Here is a 23,500-nt window from a genome sequence, read left to right as displayed (position 1 = left end):
TCACGGGACTAACCCCATTCCAATGCACCCTAGGTTTCCAACCATCCCTGTTCCCTTGGTCCGGAGAACCATCAGAAGTCATAGTGGTAGACTACTGGTTCCAAAAGAGTGAGAGGGTAGGGGACTCAGCTCATATTCTTCTCCAACAGACACCAACATTATGCAAATGCCTGAAAATCCGATACTCCTACTTACCAACCCGGGGATCTGGTCTGGGTATCCACCAAGGACATGCGTCTCTGACTGCCCTGTAGGAAGCTGAGTCTCCGGTACATTGGTCCATTCTCTATCCACCGCGAAATCAATGAAGTTACCTACCGGCTCCACCTGCCAGATCACTACTGCGTTTCTCCTTCGTTCCATGTGTCCCTACTCAAACCTTACACTAACCCTGTTATTTCTCCCTCCACAGAACTTTTAAAAAAAAAGTTTTGAAGGGTTTGGATAATCCACTTTTAAAGATATGACTATTACTGCTGAGCTCATTTAAAAAAAACGCTAATCAGCATTGCAACACCACTCAAGCTATACAAAAGCCATTCGCAATTTAAGTTCCTTAAAATATTTGCAACGTCAACAAAGTTTTGTGAGTATTCTTTGAAATCAATCCACATTCAAAACAAAATATCTTATTTCATGTTGGTCAAATGTGCAAATGTGTCTACATTAGAATTTTGCTCTGATTTTTAAGAACAACATATGTACTAAGTTTGGTGACTGTAGGTAAAACTAACCCCTACTTTCGATAAAATGTGGCACTATAGAGTCCCTCCTTCTTTATGAGCTTTTTCCAGTGTGTATCTATGAATAAAACATATTTGTGCATCATGAAGTGAGTTTCATGTTTCAAATCTTCCTAAAAAATGCAGGAAAAAAAGTTAATGAAACACATTGCCATAGCAACAGCTTTTAAGTTATCATTATGCCTTTGACAGTTTTACATCAGCTGTGTTTTGACATTATTCTGAAAAGCCTAATTCAAATCAAGAAAAAAACATGAAGCTAATTCCAAGCATTTTGAAAATAACTGCTGCCAGTTGGTAGCACTATAACTGTGATTCCTAATAGTCACATCCATGCAACTGGCATCTCACAACAAACAAATCAATGACATTTGAGAAAAATCTGATAATGTATGTGGATGTTATTAGACATCGACAAACTGTTAGAGATATCAAAAATCACTTCGCAATTAAACCTCCCCAATGTCAAAAATGAGACACGTCTGAAATCACTTTCACTATCTTTCACTGCTATTGTCAGTAAGAGCATGCTTTCTCCTCTGGATTCATATTGCTTTAGTAGGTGATAGCAGAAAATCAGTAAAATAATAACAATTGCACTACAAAAACACTCCATAATAAGGCTGTTTTCAAACTTGAATGAATGGAATCAATCTGTTTGCCGATCTGACTGCCTAACTATTAACAAACTTCTGCCTGATATACATATCTGACTATTCTCTTTTGTGTTGTCCCAATAAACCTCCGCACAGCTGGCGAGTTTGCCATAGAAATCAGAACCTTCGATGCACAGAGTGGATGGAACGATGTAGCTCTGAAAGCAATGTTTCAAAGCAGTCTCAACGCTGACTTACAAACAGAACTGGCCTGCAAAGGAGAGGATGCATCATTCCTTAACCGCGCAATAAGAATCGATAATCTCAAGTGTCAAGTATCCACATGTAAGTCAAGCCAACGTTTACCAAGTCAAGTTAAAACTCATGTATCCACTGAACCATGTGATTACCAAGAACCTATGCAAGTTAATAGCCGATGGCTATCTATGGAGGAATGCGTCGCAGACGTCTGCAGCTTTTTTTCTACTGTGGCAATATGAATCACCACAATGCTGAATGTCCTCATAAGATGGCTGCTGCACCCTGGGTAAATTTGATCACTTCTATTTGCTATGCAATAAAGCTTTTACACTGCCTGTAGTGATAAGACCTGATCCACTGCATCTCGTTCTGACAGCGATGATTGACTCTGGGGCTGCCCTAAACATCATCAGTTATCAAGTCGTTATGAAATACCACATCCCCATCCGTCCTTGTGAAACTCCTATCAAAATCCAGATCATCAATGACAATTTAACTGTATCTGGAATAACACATCAAACGCAGACTCTTACACTACAAGTGGGCATGTTCCATCGTGAGGACATCACATTTTACATTTTGGATTTTCCGAATAGGAGATCATTCTGGAACATCCATGGCCGTCTGCTCATGATCCACACATCTCCTGGACCAAGAGTAAGCTTATTAAATGGTCCCCAACATGCAATCATTGTTTTTCCGTTAAGCCTGTTGTGTCTTGTATTACTAGTATAGAGAGCCCAGAGACCAAGAAGGATGTAAAGATCCCCTCATGTTATCACAAATTCCAAGAGGTTTTCAGTAAGGTTAAGGCTACCCAATTACCTCCTCATAGATAATGTGATTGAGTCTGTGTGATTGACCACCTTCCCGAATGCCATGCCACCTAAGAGTAAGGTTTATCCATTGTAGAAAGCCAAGCCATGGAAGATTACATTGATAAGGATCTCAATTCCGGTTTTATTCGACCATCTACCTCACCTGCTTCTTCTTTGTCAGCAAGAAGAATGGAGGCCTTCGACCTTGTATAGACTTTAGAGGCCTCAACAATGTCACTGTCAAGTTCCGCTACCCTCTTCCATTGGCACCCTCAGCACTGAAACAACTGAGAGAGGCCACCATATATACCAAACTCGATCTCAGAAAAGACATTGTTTATGACCACTAAGGGGCACTATGAATACCTTGTTATGCCATATGGCCTAGTCAATGCTATCACCATGTTCCAGTCCTTCATCAACAAGATATTTAAGCCGTCAGCCATACACGGGCGCGGTCGTCGCCTGGACTATACGGGGGTCATCGCCTGGACTACGGGGTCCCACGACGCGCTTCTCTAGCAGTGGGGCGAGCTCCTTCACGCACCCTTCCTGGACCCCCGAGGACACCAGCGTGCATGCACGGGGGAAGAGACCGGTCTCTCGAGGAGAGGCGCGTTCGGTATTTAACGGCACGGTGACAAAGTCTAATTCACTCCAGGTGTGCCTCGTCACACACTGCCAGACCTGACCAATACCACGCCCCTCCTCTCGGACACGCCCACTCCCGTCGGGAGCCTGGTGAAGGGCGGCGAATAAAGGACGGGGTGATGATGACAATAAAGGGGAGGGGCAGCCGACTATATATATACAATATATATATATATATATATATATATATATATATATATATATTATTGTTTCAGTCTAAGAAGTTTAAAAGTGTTTAAGTTTACCTTTTCCTCATAGAGTGCTCTCTCACTAACCACCACCTTGACACTAAGACCACCAGGGAATTACCATCTGGCTTACTCAAACCACTCCCGATTCCTCAACACGCCTGGTCCAACCTTTCCCTAGACTTCATCACAGATCTCCCTGCCTCAAATAATTTCACTGCCATTCTTGTCATTTTTGATAGTTTCTCCAACTCATCCCAATGAAAGGCCTTTCTACTGCCATGGAGACAGCCATTGCGTTATTTGAACACATGTTCAGAGTCTATGGGATTCCAGAGGATATTGTTAGTGACAGAGGTCCTCAATTCACGTCGCAGGTATGGAGAGCTTTCTGCAAACATTTGGATATTAATGTCAGTTTAACGTTTAGATATCATTCTCAAGAGAACGGCCAGGTGGAACGGCTAAACCAGGAGAAACATCTACGCTCATATTGCAGCCGTGAACAACGTCGCTGGTTTGAATTTCTGCCCTGGGCAGTACGGCCAAAATTCTCTCACGAACACATATAAAGGATTAACCCACTTCCAGTGTGTCCTAGGCTATCAACCTCCTATGTTCTCGTGGTCTGGAGAACCCTCCACTGCACCTGCCGTCAACAAGTGGATCTGTCGTAGTGAGACCTTACAAAATCATCAAAAAGGTTAATGAAGTCCAGCTCGAGGGAACATCCTGGATCCCTCTCTCATTGAGGATTTTCGTCAAGCCAGACCTGACCGACCAGCACCATGACCACAGGTTCTGTAACAACACGCCAGCAGAGGGACTCGTCTCCACTCCCTCTGCGCTCATAACCTTTTTATTCCACAATACCTGTCAAATGCTTCCTTTTGTGATCTGATGCAGCTATTTGTCACAGAATTAAACAAAAAATATATATTCCATAGATTAGAGAGATGGCTACAAAAATGCTGATAAATGACTAAAATAAAATAAAAGTCAAGTGCTTACTATCTTCGTTTTATCATTCAAAACTTTATATCTTCTGTTTACTCAGATACAGCTATGAGTTTAGCTACAGTGTGAGGGCCTGGGCATAATTTGTGCCGGATCCAGGTCTAGCACCTCCAAAATCTGATCTGGCTCCTCATTTCGGCAGATCCCCCTACTCCTGTGACAATGAAAAACATTTGTGCTGACCTATGGTGTGCATATGAAAAACCTTTAATGCTGGGCCCTGCATTTAAGCCCAGGCCTCAGGCCTGTTTTATGCTTCTTTTTTTATATTTATCCTTATTTTGGCTAAATTCAGGAGGGCTATCTTGAGAAGCAGGCACTGGAGGGCACACTGGAAGACCAGTTACTGGAGGGCGCAATGGAAGCGCGGCAGCTCAGCAGCGGGAACTCAGGATGCAGGGGAGGGGTCAGGTCACACTCCAAATTCATATCGCAGTGATTTAGCTTCTCTTCTAGACCCAGCAGCCCCAGATGTATAATAAGCTCACCCTCAGCCTTGGTGCAGTGGGTGGACGCTCTCGATGTGCCAGGCTCTCTCCACCGTGGTGTGCTCTGTTGCCCTTGGTCGCAGAAAAACTTCAGCTCTCTGTCAGTAGTTGCCTTAGGCTGTGGCTCCATGCAGCAAGGAGATGGTGGGCTGGCCTCTGGATCAAGAGTGGAGTTAGTGTTCAGTCCACAAACTGAACAGTCACTGAAGAATGGCATGACACCAGTAATTGCCAAAAATTTTTGGCCTGTGCAGGGCTCTCAACTGTATTCATTTAGGCCTACTTAAGACAACACTGAGTGTGCTTCTAAGGATACTGGGTCCCATAATTTTGTGTGCATTTTTAGCTCCTCAAAAATGCCCTAGTGAATTTAAGATCAACAACAAACCAAGAAAAATAACTAAAATACTCACAAGGTGGCTTTGGATGTCGCTTTGAGCTCTGTACGCATGTTTGGCTTGCAAATTATACCTTTTTGTGACAATGAAACAATGACATATATCTGTAAAGTATTTTGAGTTAAAGCTTCACATACACACTGGGAACATCAGAGATGTGTTTTACATCTTGTGAAAATTATATAATTAATTCCCCTTTAAATAACTCTGTTACAGAGATTATTGAAATAAAATTCCAAAAATATTTTCCACCGTGCTTTGTTCCGGGACCTCAAAATGTCATAAAGTCACCATAAAGTCCTTTAACTCGTTATTTAACATGATGATTGCCACAGATATATTGTTGGAAACTGTGGAAAACCGGCTGAACTTTTTAGCCTTTTGGCACTCTGAGCAAGGTTGCCATTTGACAAAGATGTGTACAGTACTCAAACCTAAATTATACACTACTATGGAGTCTCTGACAGTTGTAATTACACTGTTCAAATGATCTAAAGGAAACTTACAAAGAAATGTGATGTTGAGTCAGTGCTGAATACAAATGCTTGAATTCAAGGTATGCTACGTTTCTCTCAGGCAGACAAAATAAATTTATTTGTCCTATGACAGAAAGAGTGGAGGTCTAGAACAAAATTCTAAAAGTCTAATACAATTTGATTAACAACTGATTAACATAATATTGATAGAAGACCGTTCAACATGCACATACAGAGCTAAAGGATGAGAGAATGTTTACAATACACTGACAAATGATCACCATTTATTTCTGATTAAAGAAACTTTTTAAAAGTTAGCTGTGGAAACTTTTCAGGATCTGCAGCTGGTTTTGCAAATCTTTCTAATAAAATTGACAGAATTACAGCATTCATGCCTTCCTAAAAATCATATAAAATTTATTAGAGTATATAAATAAAAAGTAAATAGTAGTGATAATAAAAATATTAATCATCATCAATTAACATACACAAATATTAACTCTATCATTATCTTTATCCTGGAAATTGTAAATATATAAATGTATAAATGCAAGGAAAAATACCCTGTAAATACCCTGTTTCCTACAAGTATTACACTGCTCAAAAAAATAAAGGGAACACTTAAACAACATAATGTAACTCCAAGTCAATAACACTTTGGTGAAATTAAACTGCTTACTTAGGAAGCAACACCTACTGACAATCAATTTCACATGCTGTTGTGCAAATTTGCCAATCTTGGTGTTCTCTGGCAAATGCCAAACCTCCTGCATGGTGTTGAGCTGTAAGCCGTCATACCACCCTGTTTCAGGCCGTCATACCACCCTGTTTCTGACCCTGTTTGAGATGACAAATGTACATTTGTGGCCTGCTGGAGGTCATTTTGCAGGGCTCAGTTCCTCCTTGCAGAGGTAGCAGTTCTGCTGCTGGTTTGCTGATGTCCTGCTCATCCTCCCTCTCCTGCTGTCTCCTGGTAGCTTCCCCATGCTCTAGACTACGCCAACAAACCTTCTTGCCACAGCTCGCACTGATGCGCCATCCTGGATGAGCTGCACTACCTGAGCGACTTGTGTGGGTTGTAGACTCCGTCTTATGCTAAAACTAGAGTGAAAGCACCGCAAGCATTCAAAAGTGACCAAAACATCAGCCAGAAAGCATAGGAGCTGAGAAGTGGTCTCTGGTCACCACCTGCAGAACCACTCCTTTATTTGGGGTTTCTTGCTAATTGACTATAATTTCCACCTGTTGTCTATTCCATTTGCAGCAACACCTAAGTGGGCAGTTTGATTACACAGAAGTGTGATTGACTTGGAGTTACATTGTGTTGTTTAAGTCTTCCCTTTATTTTTTTGAGCAGTGTATAATGATGTTTTTGTCGTTGGTTTTACTTTTAAAGTTAAACATTCTATCAATATACTGCATGTCAATGGGCTATTAAGGTTTAATTGAGTATAAGGCTTGTTGGTATAACTGACAAGTCAACAAAGGCAAACATTTTAGCTTGTTATACAGAGCTTTAAGCATTTTTATTTATTTATTGCTTTTTTTTACTGGACATCATGACTCATGCTTCACAGGATTTGTACTTAATTGCTCCTTACCAGCTCTAAAAATGGCTTTATGCTGGACTGGTACTAATAGCTCCAAATAACAGAAAGATTTCACTTTGTACTTCCTTTCAATGTTGTTTCTGACATTGTGTTCATAACTTATTTAATGTAGTCATAGTCTATGCAAAATTGTGCTTATTTTAAGAACTACCTCTTCATACATCATCAAGGTGATACCGTAGCAACAGCCAAATAGAGAGATATCGTTTAGGGAAGTTCAGACTCTTTTACAATAACGGATAACCTCTCTTGGATAACAGCCCCTCTATTTCCATACTAAACCCCAGTTCAACCATCTAGCACCTCCACTGGATAGTCTTCCTAAAAAAGACACATGGAAAGTACTTTGATGCTTGATCATTTTGATGATTATCTCCAAAACATGGATTCATGCAAATAATGTTGCAGAACCACAAAAGACTACACATGCAAAGCACGTCACATGGAATTACAGATCCTACAAGTCACAATCTGTATAGAGCTATACAAAAAATACAGGTACAAAAAAAATATGCTATCAAACTAATGTTTCCTATCTTCACTGACACCTCTTTATGAATAAAATTGTTTTATAATATTTTTTTAATCTTTACAGCAGAGGGCAAATTAGATGCATATTTAAGTACTTTCAAGTCATTTCTAACAGTAGTTCTCAATTCCAGTCCTGAGGACCAACTGCTCTGCACATTTTGAATGTCTCCTTTTTTTAACACACCTAAATTAGATCATAAGCTCGTTAGGAACAAGAAGCACTTATTTATAACAACCTTAGAAAATCAAGACATTAACAAAATAAAAAGAATTAAAATGACACAGTTCTTTATTATGTTAATTAGTATGCATAATAATAAGCTTCATCTAGGCTACTTTTGTAAATATTATGACATAATTGAGTGTATTGAGCATACAAACTGTAAGTGCAATGCATCAAACAGATCTAGATAGATTTAAGTGTGAATATAAACCCAGTGTTGCGACATTTCATATCAAAGAGATGCTCCACTGAAAGCAGAGCCATGCAAATACTCAAGGGACACTCGACACACAATAGCATCACTGTGAAGCGTACGTTTTTATGCGTAAATAAAGTGAGGTAAACTGTATCTCAAATTGTGTCTCAAAACGAAGTGCGTATCCTTGGGATATCTCAAAATTTGTTTCATTTTTCGCGCGTTCTTACTCCTTACTACTCTTCGCTTTGGTATGATCTACCAACTGCCAAAACATTGTATATACTTCGAAAGAATTGATCAGCTGCTTCACATACACATACACATTACATTTGCCTGAGGATTAAAGCATCAGAACACAACGCGATTTAAATAGGTTTCCTCATTTACAATTTTCTCATATGATGTAAACAAAACAGCATGATAAAAAAGACAAACGGAGCAAAAGTTATCGTTAAGTATCGCAGGCAGACTATCATCATACTCACCATCTGTAATTTCATTGCTGTCAGAGGAAGCATATTCAGCACACACGTAAGTGTCGCAAAGTCCGCATGGACAAGCCCGTTTCCACACTTATAGCTAAGGGATAAGGTCAGAATGTGCCCACCCACTTCAGTGTCACTGCTGTCCATCCTCTGCCCTTTTTTCTCCTGTTTGATCATTACTATTACAGTTATTCTTTTTATAAAGCAACTATACTATTTTTCAAGAAATGTGGTCAAGAAAACTGGCATTATTAAACAATTTTTTTTCACATTTAATTGTGTTAAATGTGAAAAAATGATTAAACTGCTTTAAATTACTTTTTTCCACATCAATAAGTAAATGTATTTTTAAATAACAAAATATTAATAATACATAAAAAAATAGTGTATTACATAAGTATTTATACCCTAACTAATTTATATTTTTAAACTAGGTCTTTTTTGTTTAATGCAACATGCTTTGCTAATCAGCAATTTGTCAATTATCTGCCATCTTCCTCTCTACTCTTCACTTATCAAGCTCTGTCAGGTTGGAATGGGGGCAGATGCACATGTTCAGGTTTCTCCAAAAATATTTGATTGGGTTCAATCCCAGGCTGTGGCTGTTCCACTTAAAAACATTCACAGAGTTGACTATAAGCCACTCTTGCTGTGTTTTTATAAAAGCAGCATCACCCCAGAAGGGATGAAGACCATCTCTATTCAGCAGGTCAGGTATTTTCCAAAAACTCTTCCAATTGTCTTTGAAACCTATGTTATTCTGCGGGCTCCACTTAGACGTCCAGCCATTAAGAGACAGCAGTCTACTGGGTATCTCGTCACCCCAGCAGGCAGGAAGGGGACCAGGCCATATTACAGTGTCTGACATCGTACTTGCAAGTTCACACACCTCTTTAATGTAATGTTTGGTGATGTCTGACTGGCAAAGTAGAGCATCATTAGTGCCAATGAGAATCTTACTGCATTTACATTTAGCAATAGCCAGCAATTTTAAATTTTCCAATATGTCACGTGTTCTGGCTCCCAGTAAACATTGGAAGCAAGATGCAATAAAACTATATGCCCATGATATTACGCCCATATTGTCTTTATGCAAAAGACAATACTTCATTGAACCTTTTCTGATAATAAGCGTGCAAACTTAAGCATATTTAACAATCATTTCTGTCCAGTCCACTCGTATTATATTGTTTTACCACAGCTGTTTTTTTTTGTCAGGCAATAATATTGGATTTTTGATTATATTTCTAATTTGAGGCTGTATTACAAAAATTCTGGCACCCAACATCACAATAAGATGATATTTTAAGCTCCTTATGGAGCCGAATCTGTGTTATTTTGAATGAGACATCTCAGACTTCTCTTTGTTTTGCAGCCAGCTGGCGCTGTGACATAGTTGTGGCTTTAGGTTACCCTGAGTTAAAAACTGGTGAATCCCATAAGGTATTCCCATAAACTACCTGTCACACGTGGACTCTTTTGTGTTATTGTTTTTGTCGCGTGCCATGTGTTCTGTGACCCATTTTAGTTAATTGTCTAAAACGTTTTCACCTGTGTCTAGTTAATTTAGTGATTTCCCGTTTGTATTTAAGTTCTAGTTTGATCCTGTGTATTGGTGGGTTCTTGTCTTTATTCCATTCTGAGAAGATTAAAGTGTATACTTTACCTTATGTTAGGATTGCATGCTCTCCTGCTAACCACACCCGTGACACTACCACTTTCAAGTTCAAATTCTTCCTTTGGTTATTTAAAAGACATTAAAACAAATCACTATCCATTTTAATACCCTTTCTTTGCCATCTATGGAATAAGTCTTTTGAACACCGGGGACAAAATGTTTTTTTGCCATTCAAAGGTGCCAGATCTGACTGTATTAAATACAATAGTGTTGTTTTTCATTTCAGGCCACAGACTAGTAAGCAGACTTGGCAATGTGTATAGCATCATTGCCCAAAGAATGTAGCCAATTCAAAATTGGATCTATTTGCAGGTATATTAATAGACGTGGTCAAATTTCAGGATATGTCAGGCCTAGGAGATAGTACAGATATTGGGAGCATACACACTTCCGATGATGACACTTTCACCATGAATAAGAATGTATCGTTCTCCTAAATTTTTTATCCTCAAACCTAAAATTTTACTTATTAATTAAGATTGCTACTCTTCTACTGTGAAAATTAAAATAGGAACTGAAAACTTGACTCATTCATCCTTGTCTGAGCTTCAGGTGTACTGTTCAGCAAGATGGGTTTAATGTAATATAGCAATCTGAGCTTGTTCCCTTTTAATGTCAGAAAGTATTTTTTGTCTCTTAATTACATGGTTGATCCCTTTAAGGTTTAATGAAGCAATCTTAATATCACTCATAACATAAACACCCAACAATTATATGAGTGGATCAAGAAAATATATCTTGAAATAGGCTTTAGAATGGGCATGATATGCATGATAGGCATAGGAGAAATCTTAGTATAATTTCACCACTTTAGAAATAAACTGAAAAAACACACAGAGCTTTTCCGGGTTTACTAACAACTAAATTTTTCAATTGGGATGAAAAAAAAGAGCGACAAAGCGATAATAACGAGAAAAAAAAGAAACAGTGCAGTGAGATCCATCGTCAGAATGTCAAGTCATAGAAAAATGCAAACTCTTCTTTGAGGCCTAAGATTCATATATTCGTCTCATCTTGACCTGTTCGCCGAGTCGTCCCACATTTTCATATAATATCAGTAATAACAGTTCTAAATTTCAATATTCAATGTTAGAAATTTGGCGCTCCGCATCAGTAATATGTTTGGTGTTGTCGTCAACGCACTGTGAGTGAGCATTCAAGACATTCATGAACGTAGCTAGTTTCTCGTCTAAAACATTGATGATGCAGTCCATGACTTTGCGTGTAAGCTTAAGTAGCCACATTGCATGGGCTGCCATCTTGTGAATCAGCGTCTGCAGGTCTGCTCCAAAGAATTTGTTGGGATTTTGAACGTTTTTTGATTGGAAGAGTACCTCCATCCTTGCTAGACATGTTGTCTCCCAAATATAAGTCCAAACCAGTGTTGGGGAGTAAGTAATTACATGTAACAGAGTTACGTAATTTAATTGCAAAATAAACGTGTTAGATTTTAACACACTCTCCTCCCTTTGACGTTCTGTCTGCACTGTTCTCCTTTTGTCTCCCTCTAATGTAGTATCTCTCACTCTTACATCCGTCCGGATGTTAGAAAGGTTCAGTCGGTCCGAGCTGTGGGGTGAATGGGTTTGCACTACACTTTTGATACTCGGAAATGAGAAATGTTTTTTCTGTGTCCAAAAGTATTCCTTATATCTTCATAACTTCCTTTTGATATCTCCATTTTATATAAGTACATATCTTTTGGAATGTATACAACAATGTCATGTTTTCTTTCATCGGCTTGAGGGCTAAAACTCCCCTCTGAAAATGCCTATATAAACCATTGTATTCTGGAATAAACTTTGAAGTAAGGATATATACGTCTCTGTGCATTTTCTTGCTGCCTGGCCGTCTCACTCTCTGAGATCGAGAATCTTTCTAGAGTTATCTACAAGAACAATGGGACCTTAATAGAAAGTTAATTATTAAAAAATTTAACTGTAATTATTTACAGAAGAAATTTCTAAGAAAAAAGTTTATTAAATTACAGTCACTTATGAAAATGATAATTACAAATGGTATTACATTTGAACATTTACACACATTAATTATTTATTTCCCAAAATGCACAGACTAGCCTTTTGTAAAATATGATGCATACCCTATTTCTGTGATCCAGTTATTAGAACTACAATGCAGAATGTCACAGAATATGTCATTTTTTGGATGAATAAATTCAAAGAGTTTAGTACAAAGCATATAACATATGATTATTAAATAACCATAAATGGGTTGATGTATATGCTTTTATTTATTTTAAATATTTTTTTATGAATTTTTTATGAATTTTACATTTTTAATGATTTGATGTTTCCTGTGGTTATGGTTGTGGTTTTAAAAACAGTACCAGTAAACTATTTATGCATTTAATCTCAGATCAATCTCAAAGTAAAAGGTAACTTAAATAAGTTTTAAAAGTACAAATTTAAAAGTCAAATTTTGGTGATTGTGTTCAAATTGTATCATCATCAGTTCGCCTGTTAAACACATTGTTTATAAATACCTCTTAAAGTTCCTTGAAATCTGTAAAATCTTTTAAATCATGTCCTTAACAGTAAACTTGTAAATTTACTTTGACAAGCACCACTCAATTATACGGCCTTCATATTATTTTAAGAGTACTATTACCAAGATTGTCTTTCACTGTAGTCTTTGGATAAGAACAGCGAAACTGCACACTCAATAGTTTAGAGATTAAAGATTCCTGCCAAGTGATATGGTCCGGGTCACAGGGGACACCAGGGACACCAGCTGCATGTAAAGTACTTCAACTGTCCTGAATTTACAACATAGCCACAAAGTATGTTTGCAATTTTGTATGGTCATGCAATCAGTACAAACTGGGAGATTTTTCCCAAAGATAGCACACCCATAATGGCTTTAATGAAATATAAACAGTAAACCCTTTCTAGTTTACTGTTCCATCTCACTGAATTTTATCCAGATTAGGTATGTGTGAGAAAATATGTGTCAGTCTTTTTAGATATGAAGTATTTTGCTTAATATTTTAATATCTGCAAAATATTTTCTGTTTTATTTTAGTATCCAAATATTTTAAATATTTTTGTTTTGAGAACAGGATTAGAAAAAAAAACAGTTATCATTGGGTTTAATCTTTTGACAGACATTGTTTTATGTGATAAACTTTGTCCCACATAAGACACTAGGAACTTTTGATAGTGTTTTTGCAAATATCACTGACGTACTACATGGGTCATTACTTTAACAGTGGAAACAATATAGGCCACACTTCATAAGGTTGTGGGATAAGACACACCACAACATGCAGGCAGTCTATAACAGACATAGCTCTCAACGCCATCAGTGATGAGTGGATTGGCTTCCCGACCTGTGGTGAGGCATTGTGGATTTCTTCACTGATATATACACAGACATGATGTGGGTATCAAGAGGTCAAGCATCAGTTTCTCTATGTGGCCAGTTTACAAATAATTTTAAAGACCATACCCACACACATCATGACAATCATCAAAAACTACAATGCTTTGGAATCACTAAAAGCTGCTTTGTTTACTGCTTACTCTGTAAGCTACAGTAAAGGGTCATTAAAACAAACAAAGGGCTGTAGAAACATCCCAAATAATAATAATAATAATTATATTTTTTATTGAACACATTACTCATCTCTTGCAAAAGCAAACACTTCTTTTAAAATAGTTTTAGCCCCTATTACAAATTATGTTTTTTTGCATATTAACTCTTAATCAACTCTTGTTTATTATATACTGAATAAGAAAACAAATGTCTTCCTCAAATTTCAAAGTGAACAGATTATGTATAAATCTTGTCATACATGATCATTGAGTGTAGGAAATCAGTCAATGCATGACGTGAGTATATTACAGATAATGAATTGGCAGTTTTGCCTGCCTTTGTCTTAAGATTCAATATAGTTTCAATAACAGCTTTAAGTAGTTTTAAAACCTTTATTGTGAAGGTATAGTTTTGTTTGTTTTTGTTTCGGAATAACATGCACTAATGCATTGTTTGCAATAAGGCCAAGAATACACATATATAAGGAAAATACACACTCATTTATGCTCACTTTACAATTTTTCTGAATTGCTAAAACACATTTCTCGACAGTGCCATATGCAGGAGAACGGTTTGCCATGGTCTATGTGTCCTTGCTACATGATTTCTAACAGGGGCTTTCTATTTCTACACACATTACCAGATAATTCCTTAGACACTACATCAAAAAAGGGAATGCTTATAGTTGTGTAGATTTGGTCTGATGTTTTTTGCTCCTTGGGTATGAGGTTTCAGTAATTATGTGTTATTTTTAATTTTATTGTGTAAACAAATAAAAAGGTTAATCACAACAGTGTAAGATTTTATAATCTTTTAATTGATTACTTATGATAATTATGAATTGTCATTTGAATCAGCTCTCAATTCAAGTTTGGGGAATTGAATCTGAAAAGATTCACGTTGGTACGCAATTCAAGTATACCTTTAAATCACCTAATACGTCCAGCGTTTTAGGGCAATTTAAATGTATGTTACCAATATGAATTTACTCTGTGATCAGCAAAATAAATCAATTGGACTTTACTCGTTTATCTGATCTTCGCTTTACCTCGAGCAGGTAACAACGGATCTGGGCATGAGTTTGACTTTCCAGTTACATAACACACAAACAAGAATTCGTAATAATGAAACACAATTTATTAAACAGTACCTACTAATTGACAAGACTACACTGAGAAGACTAAACATAAACACACACACACACACATGCCTTCATACACACATTCACGGGTTGGAAGGGAAATGGATAATTGTCTGTCCAAAGTCTGTTAGCTAGTTCTGAGATCGCACTAAGAGCACCGACAAAGCAAAGTTAGGGTTTAGCTTTGCTTATATGTGTCTGCGCCAATTCAGTAGAGATGAAAAGGTAGTTTTACCACTCGGCTTGTCTGGGGAAATCCCGGCTTGCTGATTGGTCAGGCTCGTCCGTGGGATGACGCGGTCGGGTTTCCCGGGCCGTTTGAATGAAGTCTCTCTAGCTTGGTGGTTCGCTTTGGATGAACCGGGTTGGTTATGGAAAGGGCAGTGAGTGTCCGTGGAGTGATGTGACGGAGCGGACCGGAGTCGAGGGTATCGGGTCGTTCTAGTTCGGAGTCTTCTGACTTCTCCAAGTTCCGAAGTTTCTCCGTTCCCGTGGCAATTCCTGCAGCGACCCGAATTCCCCTGCGACTCCTGGTGGTTCCGAAGAAGTTCTTCTCGACTCGACTCCGACTCCGACTCGTCTCGGCTCAACTCAACGAGGGAGCTCTGTTCCTGCGTTTTGAGGTGCAAGTTTTGGGCCGTGCCCTGGGCAGTTGTCCAATCCCGAGGTCGAAGGGGCGTGTCCACGCCTGCTTTCAACTCCGGTTTCGTGCATACTTTATCCCAGATAGAATTGACATTCTGCACTTCTGTTCCCTATCAAAAGCTTATAAGTGGAATACACTGTTGTGCCTTGCACAAACACATATATTCATTCATCACGATATTGGAAACATCTTAAGCTTCAATTTGATATCAAACATGCATTATCTAGCGGTTATGGAACGCTCTCTGTTAGAGGATTATTTAAAGAGTATATAGCGGTTCCTACATACATCCCAAAACATTTATTAAGCAGTTATTTACAGATGAACCTTTATTCGTTTGAAAGGAAAGCATTTAGATTGTTCGTTTAGTAGTTTTATGTGTGTCCTGGCAGTTCCTTTATTGTAGCGAAAAGGAAAAAGGCGCGCTTTTAAGGAATGTATGTTGGGACAGAGCAAACCTCCTTGGGGGGGTTGAAAGTGTGAGGCTGTCCTGACCACGTTGATTCACCGCGGGAGTCTTATCACCTTTTGACTTGGTGGCTTGGTAGAACTGGTCCCAGGTCAGTGCACCGAACGGGTTATCGGGCTGTCGACCAGATGTTGCAGTTTCAATCATCCCAGTCTTGACGTGGGTACTCTCGGAGCTCTGCATCGCTCTGCGGACCATCTTGATTGCCTTTATGGTCCGGGGTGCGGAGGATGCGCGATTTTACGACCTGGTTCTAGAGCGATTCCCCCTTTTATGGTTCGTGTCTGTTCATCAAGGCCCCACAACAGTGTGTAACTGGTGTATAACAGAATTGTCCCGAGTTACTTTACTGTAACCCTGTTTCCTGAAAAATAGCTAATGAGAACATTCTTTGTTCGACCAGTTGTTGAAGTATGTGTGTCAAACATGCCAAAGTTTGACTTATATAACCTCGGTTAGGAGACGTTACTTCATTACCTGGAGGTTATAAAGGCGGAGGACAGAAGGCCTCAAAAATGACTGAATTTATGGTCAAGAATGGCATTTTCAGAAGATAATTAGGGTGAAGATGAAAATAGCTTGGGGCAAAATTTTGACAGGATGGCGAAACTGACAAAGCCTGCAAATCCCCAATTCTCATTAGAGAAGTAACAGCCATTAGAAAAAAAATTTCTTTAGAGTCAGAAGCCTGACCGGTGCTGAATCTAATGGTTCAAAAGGGATGCCAGCCAACCCCTCGAGTGCTACAGCTTAATTCCATGAAGGGACCCTTGCTCTGGTGCACGACCTCAACCACTTAGCTCCACGAATGAAGTGGGCAACACAGAAACCCGGTCAATCAGAAAACAGCAAGCCGAAATGGCGGCCACATAAGTTCTAGGACATGTGACTGAGGAGAATTTCTCTTGCAGAAACTCCAGCACTGATACAATCTGGCAGTAAACTGGGTCTGCATGATGTGTCATGCACCAGCTTTCGAAAACATGCCATCTGAAGGCATACGTTCTTCTAGTGGAGGGAGCCATAACACTTAGAATAGTCTCTATTACATTGGCTGGGAGGCCAGCATCTCTTAGTTTGTCCTCCTCAGCAGCCGGGATTTAAATATTGTGCTTGAGACAGAAGATCCCTCCTGATCAGAATCGATCACAGCAAGCCATTGATGAGGGCTATTAGATCTGAGAACCACACTCTGGTTAGCCAACCCGGTGCTATCAGTAAGATGTGCAATCCCTTTTGACAAACCTTTGCCAGGACTCCTGGGAGCAGAGCTATGAGTGGAAATGTGTAAAGGCACAATCTGGGCCACAGCATACAGACCCAGGGCAGCTGGATAAGTAAGAGAGTTAAATATTGTCCCCTGTGCTAAAGACAGAAGAGCCCTCCTGATCAGAATTCCTCATAAAACACAATGTACTTATGACATCATAAAAAGAATGGCATCTATTATTAGTCTTGTATTTGTTTCTCAGTTTGTATCTAGACTAGATGGTGGATCAGCACCCAGAGATTATGTTTATCAGAGACCAGAACACCTCGATGCGCACCGTGTGTCAGAACTGGGACTTGAACATGGGTCTCTAATGCCGTAGTCAAATGCTCCTCCATCTTTTATTATTAGGGCAAAAATAACAGTCCAAACAGAAAAGTACTCCAAAAGGCAAAATAAATTCTCTCAAGAGTAGGCAAAAATATCAGAAGTCCTGGAACAAAAATTTGTTTCAAGAAAACTTACACATAAACCAAAAGCAAAACAAGCAAAAATAACCAAGCACAAATGACAAAAAAGAGCCCCTGAAATAGGAAGTTAACTAGACAGGGCTGGGACTAATAAACCTAATTATCTAAGAGAAAGAAAAACAGGAAAATTGGCGCCATCAAGTGGCGAGAATAAGGCATGGCAGATAACAGATCCTGACACCGTGGACAGATCACCAGAACCTGATGCACACACACACAAAATAAGTCATTTACATCATCTGAGACAGCTTTGTTTAAAATTGAACTGGAGGTTAATTGCTGGGTGTCCGGCCAGAGGAGAACTGCCCCCAACTGAGTCTGTTTTTTTTTTCTTCTCCATTTTGTATGAATGGGATTTTGGTTCCTTGCTGCTGTCGCCTCTGGCTTGATTTGTTGGGGACACTTATCTTCTAGCGATTATCGTCGAATTGATTACAGAGACCGTCTCTCCATTTAATAACAAATTGTTTAATTTGTCATTATACATCCCTATTATTGTATTCTTCTACTTTATACTGTTCAGTGCTTTGATACAACCACTGTTGTTAAAAGCACTATATAAATAAAAATGATTGATTGATTGATTGAACAACACAATACTTACATAAGTGTATTTGTAGGCTGCCACAGAACCATGAACTGCGTTGACACCCTGCCTTTATATATGGCCTTCAAAGGAAGAATCGTGAGTGGGCCAGCAACAAGATGGTGGGCTAAGCACATGTAGTTGTCTCATGTTTGAGGCAAATCTTTACATTTATCCTAATCAGCTTTTACAACTCGACCCAACCCAACAAGCCGACCTGTTGAAAGAGCTGGATGAAGGCGAACAGGTGAGCTCCGATGACATCGAGGAGCTCAGATAACCGCTGACCTCTCGTTATGTGCCACCAAAGAGACCATTCGAGCTATTGGGTAGTCTATGGCAGCTTTAGTGGCTGCGGAGAGGCATCTTTGGCTGACTCTGTCTAATGTAAAAGAAAGAGACAGAGTCTGCATCCACATGCTTTGCACATTTACAAAGTGTCTGGATACTGCTCTGGCTCGTTTGCGACTACAGGGTATGCGCATACTCAATAACATTGATGACTGGCTGATTCTGGTGCAGTCGAGGAGCAAGATGATCAGACATCGAGATGTTGTCCTCGCTTACATGAAACGTCTGGGGTTGAGACTGAATGACAAGAAAAGTGTGCTTTCTCCAGCTCAGACAACCACTTATCTTGGTGTGGTGGGGGATTAAACCACAATGCAGGCTCATATGACCCCTGCTTGGATCGAGTCAATCCTCACTGCAGTCGTGAGAGTAAAAGAAGGCCGGTCACTCCCTGTCAAGCAGTTTCAGAGGCCTTGTGGAAGCTGCATCCAACGTTATACATCTTCGCCTGCGCTGCGCTGTACATGCCTTAGACATGTGGGGGAAAGTGATCAGGGCCTAGTGCTGGGAGATCCTTGTTGAATGCACAATGTCCCCTCTGGTTCTCTCTAGTTCATCCAGCTCCACTGGCGATGGATGCCATGGTACAGACTTGGCCAAGGCTCCATTTGTATGCCTTTCCCCCGATCGCTCTGCTTCCTGGAGTTCTGGAGAGAATGTGCTGGGATGTGGTCAGCCTTCTACTTGTAGTGCCATTCTGGCCGGGCCGACGACTCTCTGTGGGAGATTCCAGTCAGGAGGGACCTCCTTTCACAGGCAGGGGGCACCATAATGCACCATCGCCCGGAGCTGTGGAAGCTGTAGGTGTAGCCCCTGAGCGGACACAACACATAGCTTCCGGACTTTCAACTGAAGTTGTTAAGACCATTATATATTTTGGTTGCATTTGTGAGTTATTAAAAATGTAACTGCTTGTGTAAACTAGGCATGTAACATCAAAATATTGCTGAATTAATCAAATACTAGTCTTACCACAGACATTGTTAGGTATCTGCAAATATCATATTGCTGGTGGAGAAAATCGACATTGAATCTCATTGTGATGAAATGTTCAATTTAGAACCCTATTAATACAACGTCTGCTCTCTCTCAATTATATAATAACAGCCACGTAAAAAGAAATCAGAATATTTTTATTATTTTTTGAATTTCAATATTAGGTTCTGAGTGTTCACTCTACTTGTGCACATCTGTGAAGAAGAAGCAGAGAGCGCAACCATGAAATGTTCTTGGTGCTCAGTGAGATCTCTGGAATAAATCATAATATCATTGTCACCAAGCCAGCAGAGGGAGCCCTTACCTCTGGATGATCTGTGATCACTCCCTCTGCTGCTACTTCCTGTTTGTAAGACTATAATACTGAAGCAGGCCCCTCACCTGCAGGTTGCATTGATTGTTTGTTTGATTGTTGTGTGTTTCTAGTTAACCTAGCCCTGTGTCTCCCTTGTCTTAGATTCTTTGGTTTTGACCCTGCCTGTCTTTTGATTCTTTGATTGTTTGCTACCTGACCCAACCTGTTTTTTGGATTCTGTTGTTGCCTTGCCTCTTATACTCCTGTTTGCTGTGTCTTGATGTCTGCCTACTTTGACCATGCCTTCAGCCAATAAAAGCCTGCAAATGGATCCGCATGCCTCAGACCCCTCATTCGTTACAGAATGCAACTTCAAACCAGGATCCAGCGGCTTTTCACCCGATCCATGGCCAGGTAGGCGCCTCGCAATATCTTTACTAACCCTCAAGCAGGGCACCCGATCACTTGAGGACTATACCCAAGAATATCTGGACCTGGCTTACCTCTCAGACTTACCGAACTGGTTGTTGAGTTCTTTTGTGAGGGAATAAATCAGCCACTCAAAACACAACTTGTTTGGGAGGGTCCACGTGGGTCACTTGCACAGTTTGTTGAGTTTGCTTTAGTGACTGTGGGGTCAGCATTCATGCTGGGTATAGCGGAGAAAGAGGACACCGCATCGACTCCTGTGGCCTGTCCAAGGCCACTGCCCAAGATGGCAGCCTTTCCAAGGCCACTGCCCAAGATGGCAGCCTTTCCAAGGCCACTGCCCAAGATGGCCGCCTTCCCTTAGCCGCTTACCAAGATGGCCGCCTTCCCAGAGTGCCACGTGCGCTCCGTCCGGTGCCCGCGCCACGTGCGCTCTGTCCAGTGCACTTGCTACGTGCACCACCTCAAGTTAACCCACCCTCCCATCCTTGCCACACGGCGTCAATAGATCCCAGCAGCCCCTGCGCTCATCCTCAACTCACCATCGGGTGTTCGCCATGGGTCTGAGGGTAGAGGATCCCTCGCCTCACCGTCTCGCCTCCGAGTCCCGGACCTCGGCTCGTAGACCCGTCGGCTCCCCCTAGGCTCCTAGCTCCCTCCTCTCCACCGTGGTCCATCAGGCCACCAGCTCCACAAGGCTCCATCGTCCCCCCGGCTCTGCCTTGGTCGGTCGTCGACCATCCGTCGCCTCAGGATTCCTCTCCTCCAGCTTTGCCTCGTCCCTCCATCCTTCCGGCTCTGTCAGGCTCCCCTCATTCGTTACAATCATCAATGTAGACTAAGTCAAACTTGTATAGGAAGTCTCAGATTACCTCATGCATGAAATCTTGGAAAACACAAGGTGATTTGACAAGGCCATACAGCATAACGGAATACTTAAGTGGCCAATAGGGGTCACAAATGCTGTCTTCCACTCATCTCCTTCTTGGATCCTTATTAAGTTATATGCACTGCGCAGATCTAGTTTTGTGAAGATGGTGGCACCCTTTAGATGTTCCAGGGACTAGAGGCAAAGGGTACCTGAACTTAACTGTGATCTTATTCAACGCACGGTAGTCGATACAGGGTCGCAATGCTCCATCCTTATGGGTGACAAAAAAGAATTTTGAAGCAGCAGGGGAAGTTGAAGGGTGGATGTAACCCTGTTCTAAGGCTTCTGTGACATTTTCCTCCATAGCCGTTCGTTCAGGGAGTAACAGAGGATAAATTCTCCCACGGGGCACTGGTTCACCTGGAATGAGATCAATAGCACATTCCCATGGCTGACGTGGTGGTAGTTGTGTCGCTCTCTTGGGGCAAAGAACATCCTTAAAGGGGAGATAAAACTCGGGAATATTGACAGACTGCTTTTCAATTGGACTCTTGATAGAAGTTGTATTCACTTGAAGTCTTTGAGGAATAATTGTGGAAGTGTGGAAAATATTATATGTGACACTTTTCTCCCCACTGTAGTGGCAGATTTTGTATATGGTAATTTATGGCGAGGGCTGACCACTGTAGAGGAATGGCCCCTTCCTTGGGTGATCCCCTGTGGGGGTAGTAGGTTTGGAGATCTCCTGGGACTGATAAGATTCTGGAGGTCTTTTTTATGAGGGGTTGGTCTGAACAAATAGTTTTTGCATGCGTTGGAAGACCAGCGGCCGAGAGTTTGAATTTACTGTTGGGAGACCCCTTCCTCTGCTGCAGTGGAAACTACACCTATTCTGAAAGAATGTGTAAAGAAATGTTTATGGAGATTACAGAGTAGAGTAGGACTGATTTGAGGTGCTTTTGGAACCAGAATTGTAAAACAGGGCTGTTGGGTCTGGATGCCCCTTTAAGGTTCTTTCCCGCTGAAGTCACTCTAGTTAAAATAAAGACACAACAATTTGTTTCTAATTTTCAAGGAGCTCGAAAGCAATGTCTTCAATGTCTGCCTTGGTTTGCATCTGAAATCCCCACCAGGAAACCTCCTTTTTATTGTGAAAAGATAAGAAAACACACCATGTCACAAAGTGGAACGTCTTATCAAGCGTGACTTGTCCAAGGTTGAGTTCTGAGTTTAAGACTGTTTTCCCAAACCTTGTGAGAAAGCGGCCTTGGTACACGATAAGCAGGAAAAGTGTCCAAGATATGAGAGAAAAAGCAATCCTTGAAGACATGCACACACATCTGGTCTGGAAATTTCCATCATGCAGTCACTTAATGTCAACATTAAATCATAGAAAATTATATTTAATCTAACAAGAGCGGTTGAAATCGTCTGTGAATAGAGCAACGAGTAGAGTTTTTGATTGGTATTTACTGTATTGGAGAAAAACCAGAAGCATTTGAAAGGGAAAGGTAGGTGTTTGGTGGCCAAAAATGTATATAAATTGCCCTTTTTTGGACTGGTCAGTTTTACTTTCTTTAATTACAAAAGGATAGGGTTTTGTTGTCTAGGATTGATAGATCAGAAATGGTGGGGTGAATATTTGGGTTGAATCTGGAGTTGACTGTAAATTCTTAACATCTGAGTAAACCGAAAAAAAGCCAGAATGAACACTGCATCAAGAGTGTGGGCAGTATGGATAGAAGAGTAGCCTCTGCGGAGGGTGGATATGCATTTTGTAAGAATTTCTAGGGTGATGGGCATCCTTGTGTCAGATCAGAAAGGGTACATTCTTTGGATGGCCTTGATTAAAAGCGAAGTCTGAGCAGTGGTTGTTTGGGGTGAGGCGATGCCATAAATGAGTTTATGGAAAAATTTAATACTACTTAAATAGCCCTTAATGGAACTGACTTGTATGTTTTAGAGGTGTTATGAAAGAAGTGATCTGGGAATTGGAGGTTATACCTTGCCTGGAAAGATTTAAAGCATTTTGGAGCAGTCAGATTGATTGCAGGGTTCT

General features: G+C 40.4%; 1 protein-coding gene across 1 annotated transcript in view; it reads right to left on the bottom strand.

Moving 5' to 3' along the window:
• Window positions 1–8,764, bottom strand: part of LOC122361026 (tumor necrosis factor receptor superfamily member 11B-like) — a 57,492-nt gene extending 48,728 nt beyond the window's left edge. Inside the window, exon 1 of the mRNA XM_043261957.1 lies at window positions 8,685–8,764. Within this exon, the coding sequence (XP_043117892.1) occupies window positions 8,685–8,717 (33 nt within the window). The 5' untranslated portion in view covers window positions 8,718–8,764. The remainder of the gene's footprint in view (window positions 1–8,684) is intronic.
• Window positions 8,765–23,500: the final 14,736 nt, after the last annotated feature.

This window comes from Puntigrus tetrazona, chromosome 16 (assembly GCF_018831695.1).
Source record: "Puntigrus tetrazona isolate hp1 chromosome 16, ASM1883169v1, whole genome shotgun sequence".
Lineage (NCBI taxonomy): Eukaryota > Metazoa > Chordata > Actinopteri > Cypriniformes > Cyprinidae > Puntigrus > Puntigrus tetrazona.
This window is presented reverse-complemented; position numbering and strand designations above follow the sequence as displayed.